Source organism: Drosophila guanche, unplaced genomic scaffold, assembly GCF_900245975.1.
Source record: "Drosophila guanche unplaced genomic scaffold, DGUA_6, whole genome shotgun sequence".
Lineage (NCBI taxonomy): Eukaryota > Metazoa > Arthropoda > Insecta > Diptera > Drosophilidae > Drosophila > Drosophila guanche.
The window spans coordinates 367,006-380,182 of record NW_022995749.1 but is presented as its reverse complement, the minus strand read 5'-3'; the positions used below and the strand labels follow the sequence as shown (position 1 = coordinate 380,182).

Below are 13,177 nucleotides of genomic sequence, written 5' to 3'. Positions count from 1 at the left end.
GAACAAAAAAGCTTGAGAGAGTGGGCTAATTTTTGCATCCGCTTGGAAAGATTTTTGTGTGCTGATTACGACAGGGACAACATCGCAGTGGCGTGGCTGCCATGTTGCGCTAATGTTTCGCCTTAGACCGAGATAAACAATTAAAAACTTTAGCAATTTGCGGTAATTCCACTCTGACCCCTTTAACTAGACCAATTTCGCATAGTAAGTAGCCAAGTAGCGTTTATCCGGGGGTCTTCCTCCATCGGCTCGTTTGGCAGACAGCAATCTAAGGGGATTCGCTCAAGTGCTATCTTATCATTGCTTGGAGAAGTGCACTGACTGATAAGCAGGGTTCCCCAACTCTTTTTCTGCAGCCGAGTTTGCTCTGTTGATTTTGCACACGAGCGTGCAGAGTGAAAAAAAAATTTACACGCGGCACTCAGCTGGTGGTCGAGCCTATAAATACTCAGCCACCACGCAGCATTGACCAACAACAAGTTGTAAAGTACAAGCGATATAATTATTCTTCAAAATGGTTTGCAAGGGCTGTGGATCCAGTGAGTCAAAGGACGAACAATTGTCCAGTCAGTCAAATGTTAAACAAAATCTATTTTGCAGACTGCAAGTGCACGGCGACCCAGTGCGGCGATAATTGTGCCTGCAATCAGGACTGCAAGTGCGTCTGCAAGTCTGGCCCCAAGGAACAGTGCTGCACCACCAAGACCAAGTGATGTTCTCCGGAATGAGCCATTAAATAAAGTAAACTTCCAGCTATTACGTTTCACTTAAATAGTTTATTCCCACGACTGTCGCTAGCTGTCGCAAATGATATTCGCTTAATTACTATTTCGTTTGCCGCTGCTAAATTCCCACAAAATACATGTCGAGGACAAATACTTGCCACTCGCTGGCGTCATAGCAGAGATGACGGTGCCGTTCCAGTTTTTGCCTCTGGGTCGGCCAAATCCTCTTTGGCCTAGTGTCACATTTTTGGCCAGGGTCACATGACCAAAACGCGCAGTTATTGCATTTGTGGCGCGTGGCGCGTGGCAGGCAGTCAGGCAAGCAGGCAAGCAGGCGGGCTGCAAAATTTATGTGGTCTCATTTGGACCGACGAGGACACTACTCGAAATTGTGACACTTGTAAGTGAGCGTGAAATAATTTCTCGCATTAAGTATACGCAGCAGGCGGCCCACAACAATGCGCGATGGCTGCTAGAGTGCAATTGTTTAAGCAATTAATTAGCGCTGCTCCACGACATCCACTCCCGCCCAGACCCACAACAACGAAGATGTGGCAGGAGGAAAATCAAGTAAAACAAACTCAAAAATGAAAAGGCAAGCAAATTTCAATGACGAATTTCCAATACTCTCGACTGTCGGTAAACGTTTCCTGATGCAAAAATATCCCCAAAAATAGCGAATGCTTAGGGATTTCTTGATAACTTCGCCACCGGCATACAATAGAAAGTAGACTAAAGGCCAAGAGCTTATCCAGTTTATAGAACACAAGTAGCAATCACATGAGCAAAATGACAATACCCTCTTAATTATGAATTGGCGGTCACTTAAGGACCTCGCAGGATGTAGCCACTCTTGAAACGCCTCTTGAAAGTGAATCTGAGCCTCATGTCTAGTCTAACAATGAACTTCCTTGGGCTGGCACTGGCTGGGCTGGTACTAGGGGGCTGCGTCTGAAATGTTAAAAATCCCAACCGCAAATTACGGAAATGACTGTCTGGCCTGCTGTCTGCCTGTCTAACTGTCTGTACATAATTTAGGCAAACATTTTTAATTAAGTGCACTGCTCCACTCATACACAGTCAGCCGGCATTATATGGCTCGGCTTGGTTTTTAATTCCATCATTAATCTTGTAGAGACGTGGCGAGGTGTGCTCCAACAGTTGCTTGCAATTAACAATTGGGGGAAGTCATAAGCAACTTTTAGACTTTGGTGTTTGCCTCCTTGGCACTGGCTCTGGGCCACAGCAAGGCAAACAAAACCATCTGCAAACACAGTTGCCACACCAAATCCCAACACTTTTTGTTGGTGGCGACCAACGCACAACTTTATTTACTTGACTGCGGTTTCTTGTTGTTTGCGGCATGCCCGGCATACCCTTTTGCTAATGGTTCTATTAACTTGATTATAGAGTTTGCCCAGTGCCGTCAGATATCAGATATCCTTCTCTCTGGCTAGGGTGTTTGTGGTCTTTAAAGCGTTTAAAATCTGAGAGTCCTTGCCATATGCACATTATAGAGAGAGTGCACATGGTCTGTTAATTATGAAAATATGTACTCGTATCTCTGGCTAAGAACTTGTTGAATTACTTCGGCAAGAGGATGAAAACTTGTGCACTTTGCGAAATCTTTTCTTCCTTATCGTATCGTTTTGGTTGGTACACATACCCGGTAATCGCAGAGTACAAAGGAGTATAAATTATTCGTGATGGGATGTAACCGACACTTAAATGTAAATTTACCCGTCTTTACTCCCATGAAATGAACTCTTCCTGCTTATTTTTCGTATCTGTTTTCTTCTCTTGTAGTTACTGCTTGAGTAGTGGGTATCTTTTAGTCGGAATATTGACTATAGCCTTGTGAATTGTTGTGCTTGCCTTCCCTTGTTCAGCCGCTGTCTGTGGCACTCGTAACTTTGCCGCAAAATTGCTTGTTTCCGCTTCCGCCCACTCAACCCTCGACAGCCCTTGGTCGGCCCTCGTCGCCCACTGATAGATGCCGTTATGACCTACACTTGGGCATAAGTTTCCCCTCGTCTTGGGCGACTTTCGCACTGAAGACGGTGTCGGGGGGATGCTGAAAGCAATTAAAGCCAATTATTCTGAAATAATTGTTTTAAGCAGATTTCTTGTGAGCACTCCTCAGCCCTCCCCATCTTGGCCAGTTTATTGTGCTTGCTGTTGTGATATATATTTTTAGTTGGGGTTGAAGATTGCGACTCCGATTGTTGTCTGTTAGCTGCTTGGGGGCTTTATTCGGCTTTGGTCATTACGTTTGAGTTTTCTTTAAAGCGATTTTTATGTTGCAGTTTCGCAATGGGGAAAGCTCGTTAAAATAATTTGTCACAGTTTTGCTGTTTAATTAAAAAGTTTCAAATGAATGTGCCATGCCATTAAATGATTCTCTCTGGCCCCCACCTACCTCTTTTACCATCTCTATTTGCCTCTTTCTCTCTGTGTTTTTGCATGCCTAAAAAACAATTAACCCGAATGCAATGCACTGCAATGGGGTGCACATTCATGCACATATACGTAAATGTATACATACATACGTACGTACGTACTACTGCGTGCATTTGTTTTGCACAGTGGAATTTAGCATAGTGACGAAAGATATCCATTGAAAATGCAGAGCAGGAATACTTTAGGTCTGGAATTTGAATATTCGTTCATTTTCCTGAATAAGAATGTATCTAACGTATGATCTGATATTAATAAGAAATTCCATATTTGTGCACCAAAGATTCCTGTTAGTGCTGCTGCTTTCATCACTAAGTTCTTGCCTGCGAATCGGTTGGTTATCTGATGTAGATATTTCTGCGTGTGTCGGAGTCAGTCTCTCTCTCTCTCTCCATCTCTCTCGTTGCATGTGCATTTGTCTACAATTTCATTTTCCAACCAAATAACAGGAGTAAAAAAAAGAGCGCCATACAAAAGAGAATGCTGAATGTCTCTCTCTATGTGTTTGTGTTTGTATGCACAATAAAATTTATTGTTGTACTAGCAATTGTTGTAAGCTTTTGTATTTGCCTCTGTTTGTGTCTGTGTCTGTGCGTCGCCCACAATGTCCGTCAGGGGCTTCATTGTTCAGCCACATAATTAATTGTCGTAGTTTTTGGGTGTTAAATAATTAGAAAACAAGTTTTTCAGCTATTAATCACACGGAGTGTGGCGCAGAACAGGAGGGCGGAAAAATAAGAGAGAACAAATAAAACTAACAAAAATGTTGTTACATTTAATGGCCAGAGAGCACACATCCCACGGCATAAACCATCGAATTAACCTCAACACCTTATCAGTGGGAAGTGGTCTCTAATATGCTCCTTAAGCTACAATAGTAAACCCATTCTAAATCCCAAAATAATCTCATAATTTACATAAAATGGAGCCACATTGCCGGGACAGGCATTCCAAGTTGTGGCCATCTGGCGCCCACAGCACAAGCCACAAAAAAAACGCAACTTGAGTTCCCCCTACCCGCCCTCGGGCAAACACAATTTGCCCCACTCAAATATCATTATGTCATAAATTGATGTGGAATCCTTGTTCATTTATGAAATTTACCCATTTCCATTGAGGGTCCGGTGTGTGTGTCTGGCTGTGTGTATAGAACTTGTTCACAAATTCGATTTTCGTACAAGTTCAATGGGGTAAAAGGAATGGCAAAGGACGAGTAAGTGTGTGCACGAATTTAAGTTTTTATGAGTGGCCATCATGGGCATCATCACCATCATCATAGGACTGACCTTTCTAATTGCCATGACAACAACTTTAAAGTGTGTTTTCTGAGTTTGAAAGTGAGGAAGCATCGAGTAAGGTGTTCACCATTTGCATGGTAAATGTTCCTTAAAAAGAGACAGAGATGCTAATGAAACGTCAATTATGTGCGACCGTTTACAGGGCTGATAGCAGTAAGAAAGCATATTAATAGCCAAAGGGACCAAGAACGACTTGAACACACCGTAGAACCTGCTTTTGTTTAACGATCATTTTAATATTTAATAAATATAAGACTATTGTTTAACATTCTCGAATGAACTATGAACTCAACTTTACTCACTTTTAGTTGAAATGTCTCGCGATTTCCTGTCATATAACATACCCTTGTGGGGCTCTTCGAGTAGCGGGTATAAAAATGAGCACGTGACCAACTTTGTCAACGCTTCAAGCATATCCAATTTAACCCTCAAATTGCTGTCATTATGACAGCTACCAGAACAGAGGCAACATCAGCTTCAGCATCAGCATCAGCATCAGTATCGGAAGTAGCATCGGTGGAGTCGCTGAGTTATTAGCGAAGCGTGATTGGCATAAATCAATGCAGCGGGGGCCGAGAAAGCAGAGGTGAGGACAGAGGCGGAGACAACGACAACTGGAGACAACAGAGAAATGCACCTGGCCGAGAGACACTTGGCGGACTCACTGGCCACTCTGTCGCCCTAATGGGATTCGAGCCACTGAAAAATTTATGACTGCCATTCCTTACCACCCACTGCCACTACTCATCATCAACCCACTTGTCGATGTCATTGTTCCGTTATGTTGGTTCGCCTGTAATCCCTCTTATATCAAGACGGATGTCGCTGATGCGCCATTTATGCTGAAATCGAAAGCGTATTGATTCGTCGATCGCATTAACATAAAAATATAGTTGCAACGGATTTGCGGGCTCCTTCTTTGGCGCATTGCGGATGGGAATGGATACTTTGATTTGCATAGAGCGCGGGATTGTTAAGGAATGTAAATGCTGTCTTGAATAACTTTTGTCAAGCGATCTGTTTATACAAACACTCACTCCCACTCCTCCCTCTTTTTACCATCCCTTTCATGTACTGAGTCATCCTGTTTTCTTCTTTTTTTTTTGACTCGCTGCTTTGTTTGACAAAATGTTGGACAAAGGGTTTAATTAGTTTTTCTTTCATTTGCCATGGGAGCAGAGGAGCGCTTTAGTAATTGCATTTGAACAGATATCACGAAACGCGAGAACGTGGCCGCTCGTGCACGGAACGGGGTGTAAAAGCCAAACTGAAAACAGGAAACGAAGACAAGATTCAGATTCGAAATATTGGATACCCTTTCAAGTCCACTTATTGAGTTGTAGAATAAGCTTTTGGCCACTTAGTCCTTAGGCCAGCGCCCTGTACCAGGCATTGGCATGCACAAACATTAACTCAAAATGATAATACCCCATTTGCAAGGGTACAAAATTAGGGGAAACACTACTGACGAGTGGACGACTGGCAGTTTGGGCCACTGGTAGGAGGGATGCCGCCTTCCTTTCTATCTAATGAAATACTTGTGTCGTGCGCCTGTCGACATTATTAACAGCTTCCGAACTTTTGAATCTACGAATTGCCAACTGCAAAGGGAGCGAAAATGGGAGCGAACTGCAATCGCCAACACATCCACAGAGCATCATTGCAGCAACAGCAACAGCAAAGGCAACGGCAACGGCAACAGCAAAGGGAAAATGTGAAAAGTGTGCTAATTTCCATTAAGAGTGCAGAAGCAGCAAAGCAGCAACATCCACAGAGCAACACCAGAACACAAAGGCAGCGCCAGAAAAGTGTTTAATTCAAATTGTGGATCAAAAGCAGCCACTGTGGTGCAATTCTGCCATGACCATGGCCGGAAAAGTAGCTACTCTTTGGTTGAGTCAAGTGCAGTGGCAGTCAGCTTATTCATTCCTCCAGCCAGGAGCGAGCAAGAGTTCGCATTAGGTTAGAGTTTGGGCCTGGGCTTGAGGTCGGGTTCGGGATCGAGTTCGGGCTCGGGTTGCAGTTCCACTTTTAGTTCCGGCTGCCTTGGCGACAGAAAGCCAATTTATGTGCTTTGTGTGCATTTTTTGTTTGAGTTCGCTTTATTTTTTATTGGCAGCACAATTTATTCACAAATATGGTTGCACCTCTCCCTCTATCTGTGTGTGTGTGTGTGTGTGCCTGTGAGCGATGTTTATTGTACAAAGGATATATGGTATTGCCGGAGCAACATAGAGTAGTATTTTTCTGTACAAACCCGTAGTATATCCTCCGCCCCGCTCAGCTTAGTTTGTTTGTTTGCCCAGATTTGATAAATGTAACCCTTTTAGAGTACACCAAACTTCGCTCTTTCACATTGAAATAATACAACACAAATTGTATAAATATTTAAATTGACTCCCGCAGAAAGTAACGGCAAGGCCAAGTGAGAAAATAACGAATGGGAGATGAATGAAACTAGTAAATAAGTTTTTATTTTTGGTTAAATTTTGATTATAAATGTCACATAATTTGTCAATAATTTAAATTTGTCAATTCATATTTGAGGCATACTGAGGCATAATCCTTCTTTTGATTGTTTCATTGTAACCATGATATTTTTCTTGTTCCCAAGAATATTTTGTTCAGTGCCACATATGAACAATTTCCGATTGTGCAACAAAAGACCGTGAAGCGGCTGCATAAATCCGATATAACGTATTAAAGGAGACGACGGAGCCTGACAACCGAACAGCGAGAGTATTGTACGGCATACCTTTGGTATTTTCTGAAGTCAATATACAATATTTGTCGTTACTTGGTGGCCCGATGTTGGTTGGCCGTCGCTCTTCCGTTTGGCTTTGTTGTGTGCGAAGCTTTTAAAAGTTAATAAATCCTTTTAACTTATTCCATATTTCAATGCTGCCGCTGCTGCCTTTGCCGTTGTCGTTTCAGTGGCTGTTGCTGTTGCTGTTGCTCTTGCTTTTGCTGCTGATGTGCGGGATTCGTTTAAATCGGGGAAAAAATGCCAACCAACAATGTGAATTTCCTTGTGTGATGCTGCCGTGCCCTGGCCTGGCCTGCCGTGCTCTTGTGGACAGAATCAATGGGAAAAACGGGCTGAATGAAAGCAATTCACTTTATTGAACAACATTATTCAAATGGAGTTGCTCGGCTGCTCTGGCAAAACGGTCTCTAGATTATGAAGCTGTATTGTGTGTTTCGATTTGTACAGCTCATCGGCATACATCATTCATATTAGTTGGCAAATTCCAGCAGAGCGGAGCTCATCATTAAAGTTTTCATCTATTTCAATTTCTATTTCCATTTTCATTTTCATTCCAATTGCAATCTGTAGGCCTCTGTGTCCTGTCCAGAGACAGCGAGATTGAGTGACTGGCTCATCATATATCATGGCCTGGCCGTTGTCATCCCATTGTCTTCCATTTCCGACATACATTTCTTGAATATTGCGTTATTTTTCCGTTTCTTGCCATTGCCATTGCCGTTTCGTTTTTTTTTTTTTTTTGATTTGTTGTGGCAACCAACATTTATATTCCTTTATAAAAGTATTCGAATGTACACGTACATATGTATATCTGTATTCCGTTGTGCGGCCTTTTAACGATTCATTTTTTATAAGAGGGAGAGAGAGCGAGCTCCGGCAAAGACTTACTATAAGCTCAGTTTCCATTCAGGACTGGCTTCCGTGCTGCCTTCGCCTCAATCGCCCAGTATTTTTATTATTTATTATCCGTTTTAAATCCCAGCTAAAGATCATTATACACATCAGTGCGTCCGATTGTGAGAATCGCAGCTACTTCTGATTTTCTGATTTCTTGTTTTCGACATTTTCCCCCAGTCTCCCGAACACAAGCTGGAGTGCTGCTGCTCCTCCTCCAACATTTGGCCACTCTCTGTGCCCCACGCAGCTCTCAAGTTCTTTGCAGAATCTCTGCGCTGGCGTGAGGGGGAAGGACGCACAAGCGCCAGGCGAAGGCAAGGAAAACGATTTAACTGAAAATTGAGGTTGAACTTAATCATAAATCAATGCTAATGATGCTAAAATGCTAGAAAATTTCCTACACAGCCCGGACCGGGACGCGCCATTTGGAGTGGATATCACTTCTACTATGGAGGAAATCTGTGGGTAGCAAATCCAGATTCAGGCAAGGATTTGCAGTGCTGGCATTTGCCAAGGCACCATCCCACAGCCCACAGCCCACAGCCCACAGCCAACACCCCGCAACAACCCCCGCCCCGCCCACGTCCTTGCCCACTTGGCAGATGTCTGACTGTCATTTATTACAATTGCTTTGACTTTTGTTAGTTTGTTGTCGCTGGCATTTCGTATTATGCATCTCATTGTGGATAGGATATCCCTGAACTCAGTTGGCCATGAGATTTATAATACTGTCACTTTCCCAATAGGCATTGTAGAAACAATTTCATCTCAAACCAGAATAGTTGTCGGACCGAACGGAAAATAATTTTATTTCCTTCCTGAAATTTCGTGAAATTTCTCAAAATCTCATCATTGTAAGTCTTATTTTTGGAACATTTTTCATCTAAAAAAACAATTTTTAAAGGTTTTTGTGATTTTTTTTTTTGTTGCAGATTTCTGCATTTTTGTGGAACGCGACTACAAAGATGAGCTCGATTTATTTGGATTACGAGACTGGTTCTCAGCGTCACGAGAAACTGCCGCAAGACGTGTGCCGTCTGATCATGCAGGGACGCCAGGCTAAGGGACTCAGCCAGAAGGATCTGGCCAGCAAGATATGCGAGAAGCCGCAAATCATTGCTGACTACGAGGCCGGACGCGGCATACCCAACAATCAAGTTCTGGCCAAGATCGAGCGCGTCATCGGCATAAAGCTGCGCGGCAAAGAGCGCGGTATGCCACTTCAAGGCAAAGGACAACGTAAAAAGGACTAAAAAAAACAAAGTTTCTGGCTGTGGATCTTGCTATTGATTAAAGGCTTGCTTGGATAAATAATCTAAAATTGTTTTGCTTTACTCTTCTGCGCTGATCATTGTCTAGTCAATAACCGCCAGCCAATGGCCTCTTTTATACACCTTTCCGGGCAAAACCCTGCTCGGGAGTGATAGCTCGTTAAAGTGACGCCATAAAAGTGGAGCGTAATGTGACGCCCGAGAATTGTAAAATTCATGAAGGCAATGGCAAAGGAAATTTAGGTGCGAAATTTTTACTCTCTAGCACTTCAAAGTTTGTATACTCTTTCAGGGAAATTCGTAATCTTTTTGGTGGAAAAACTTTTTTAATTTTTCGTTTTTTTTAGTACATTACGTTGAATTTTCTGTCAGATCTCAGTCGAGCTAGTAAAAGGGGGCTCCCAGAACATAAGGGCACATTGATTTGCGTTCTTCTTATAATAGAATTTCTTCAGTTACAAAACGCATGCGAATTTCTTCATATGTTTCATCAGTCAGTCAAACTATTCCCCGTACAGGGCATGCACACATATCCACATTATATATTCAAAGCACTTTAAGTCATTTATATTTCGATAAAAGTGTTTATGCAAATCTTGTAAAACGTAATCGTAAAGCGGACGAAGAACCGCCAACGATACCGAAGCCAATGTCGATGCCTGAAAGCGCATTACCACAGCTGGAGGCAGTTCCGGAGGAAAGACAGAGAGAGGGAGATGGCATCTGAGTTGTAAAAATTGAAATAAATGTATGCTGGGACATGGAGACCTCTCTCCACACACACACACACACACAGACAGACATATTGTATGCAAAGCATGTGTGTGAGAGCGTATATAGGGGTGTGCGTGAGTGTCTGTGGCATAAGTTATGCCTCGCTGGTGCCCAAATGGACAGAGGGTGGCACCTGACTGCTGCTCAGCACCCAGCCCCCCCCAGACACCTTCAGTTATTCTGACCTCAGACCCGACCACAATGGAACAAACATTTTTGCGAATAGAAAATTGAGTTAGCGGCGCCCGCTTCCTAAAATCAAGTTAGAATCTTATATTACCCTATAAAGGAATAAGTTTTGAGAGTGGAAATCGTTTGATTTTTCTTTGGCAGGGAACGAGATATTTGCGATAATGGAAAAATGTATTATGCAAAATATATCTTAGAGCGTGAACATATAAACCCTTGCTCCACCACAACTACGGGGTATGACGAAACAAAAAAAAAAAAAAACAAATGCTTAAGCAGAGGCAGGGCCAGAGGTGGCTGAGGTGCTTTGAATTTGTGGAAATTGCCTTTTTACGAGCGTATTAGCATGCGTGTGTGAATATTTGCATTCGAGCTGGGCCGCGTGTGTGTGTCTCGCGGCTAATGTGTCCCCAGTGAATGAGCGCGGACTTGACTCCCCTCCCCGACCCTGGGCCACAGATAAATCAATTTACTTTCATTTTATTTGTATGCATAAATTTGTGCGTAATAAACAGTAGCAGGCAACAGAATTTGTTCAAATGATTTTCTAAAGCAGTTTGTCCCCTCGCAAGCGATTGCCAAATGAAATTTTGAATTTACGCATGCCTGCACACAGGCACTGCTTCTCATTTTATTTGTGAATACTTTTGATTATCCCCGCTCTTAGGGTTTAAAGGAGAGACCAGTATTTTGTTTTTCAATTTCAAAATATTATGCGAAAATATAAAATTAATGCGGATAATGCATGTCAAAATAATGATTAAATTTGAAAATGTTGTCTTTAAGTGGGTAACAGGTTTTGCAATAGGGGAGGAGGTCCTTGCAAAAGGCACCTGCTGGTGTGTGTATGTGTGAGTAATGGCAACAGCTAACAAAACATTTTCCAATTCATTGAGTTTTACAGATGCCATCCATTGGCGTCATCAGTGATTTAGAATTGTTGTATTTGTCCCCTCCCCGAACGGAGAGGGAAATCGATGGGGATAAGGACGCGTTGTGCCCTTTGTCACGTGGCCGCGTGTGTGTGTGTGTGTGAGACGTCAACAAATGTCAACATGCGATTTGTCAAATTGTTGAAAAGTCTCCACACATGCGAGTATGTGTGTGTATAAGTATTTCAAGCACACTGTGAGTCAGAGCCTAAACTCTGGCGGCTTTCCATGGATGGATCTGGTCGAGCGTTAAAATGAAATAAGATTGACGTTTGATACATTTCCTTTTTGTGGGGTATGCCTAGGAGATGATTTTGCCTACAGCCTCCAGGCATTTGGTCTTCCGAAGCCCCACCTGCCAGCCGACAGGCAGCTATCCGGATATCCAGCCGGGCTGTCACTTTAAATCCGTGGTAGTCTGTCAGAAGAAAGAGCCGACACCTGGGGGAATTGTCGTGGCACACTTGCAGGCGTATCAATATTCGGGAATACGGGAAGTGCTCGACATGTTTTCGATTTCTGGGCTAAACCAAGAGCACAACAAATCACTAAAGTGAAAAGTGTTCAGCGAGAAGAGAAAAGAAAATGAGAGAAAAACATGAAAAACAATTTACAATTGACATGTAAATAAGCGTTCAAATAGAGGAGGCCCAGGCCTCAGGGATGGGGGTCTATCAGGAGCTGCGTGTCTGGTGGGGTGTTGCCTGGCGACGCAGCTGCCAACGGAGCTTAGATCTTTAGTTTTTCCCGGTAACAGCCCACTGCATTGGGCTAATTGAACGCTAAAAGCTGTCCCTCAGCTGCCTGCTGCTAATGAGCCTGCCTTGAGTACTTCTCTCCTGGATACCGCAACACGTTTTGCCACTCCATATTTATGCCCGTCTTTGAAGGTCTTTGGGTCGTAAAATATTTAAACACATCATCGCAGAGAACTTTGTCAACACTTTCACCGCGCATAAATTTGACCTTTACACCAGGCCGCCACTTTTGGGCTGGCTTCTCGCCTTGAAGCCATCAATGCTGGATTCCCCCCTGGAAATCCATCAGCAAAGTGCACACGGGCACAGCACATTGGCAGCGCCTTTGGTCTCTAGCCTGCAGCCTGCAGCCTGCAGCCTCGGGACTGACAGTTTGACAGTTTCTTGCCTGAAGCTTCACCACACTGCGCGCTTCATTTTTCTTCATTTAGTTCGAAAAACAGCTTGAGTGCAGGCGCCTCTGATTTATCTGGCAGCTGGCTTATAAATATTTCAAGTGCTTGCATTTTAGCGCACGTGTGCTGCATTATCATCACTGGCCAGAGTCTCTTTCCGGGGGCGCAACGAAATTTCACGAAGCTTGTTGAGATTTTACACCCTCTCAGAAGATACTTTGCCAGCCATTAAAGAACGTGGCAGCCGTGGCAAAAGGCTGCATTTTATGCACTTTTAGCCGACCAGCGAGCACTTTTCGTCAGAATTCAATAGGAAACTAATATAGGAAAGGAAATAGACAACAGAAAGCAAAGATTAAAGTATGAAAATATGTTTGTTGTTTGCGACGCACCATAAGTGCGAAATGTGAGTGTGAATAGAATTACTCAGGCTCAACACTTAAGTGTCTCCTTGACGTTATGATAGTTTTCTGATTGGTCTTTTATTTGATGCTTTCACATCTTTTATTTAAGAGGCGATTTAGGCTAATTACAATATTTTACCAAACCAAAAGACAACGTCTTTAAAATGCCATCAACAACATATTTGCCGGGTCTAAACGTGCTTCCATCTTCCATGCACAAAAGTGTGTGTGTGTGTGTGTGTGTGTGTGTGTGTGTGGGTTTGCAAGTTTACTTTATGGTTGAGGTAATTTAAAGTCACACATAGACACA

At 43.1% G+C, this 13,177-nt stretch overlaps 2 protein-coding genes across 2 annotated transcripts; both read left to right on the top strand.

The window, feature by feature from the left end:
- The first annotated feature begins 385 nt into the window (after window positions 1-385).
- On the top strand, window positions 386-766 carry LOC117585038 (metallothionein-3). Its single transcript, XM_034274294.1, has 2 exons — window positions 386-539; window positions 601-766. The coding sequence occupies exons 1-2, from the start codon at window positions 515-517 to the stop codon at window positions 711-713; spliced, it is 138 nt and encodes a 45-aa protein (XP_034130185.1). The 5' UTR covers window positions 386-514; the 3' UTR covers window positions 714-766.
- Window positions 767-8,876: 8,110 nt separating this feature from the next.
- On the top strand, window positions 8,877-9,458 carry LOC117585185 (endothelial differentiation-related factor 1-like). The gene is made up of 2 exons (XM_034274530.1): window positions 8,877-8,998; window positions 9,077-9,458. Exon 2 carries the CDS (start codon window positions 9,110-9,112, stop codon window positions 9,395-9,397), a length of 288 nt encoding a protein of 95 aa, XP_034130421.1. The 5' UTR covers window positions 8,877-8,998; window positions 9,077-9,109; the 3' UTR covers window positions 9,398-9,458.
- Window positions 9,459-13,177: the final 3,719 nt, after the last annotated feature.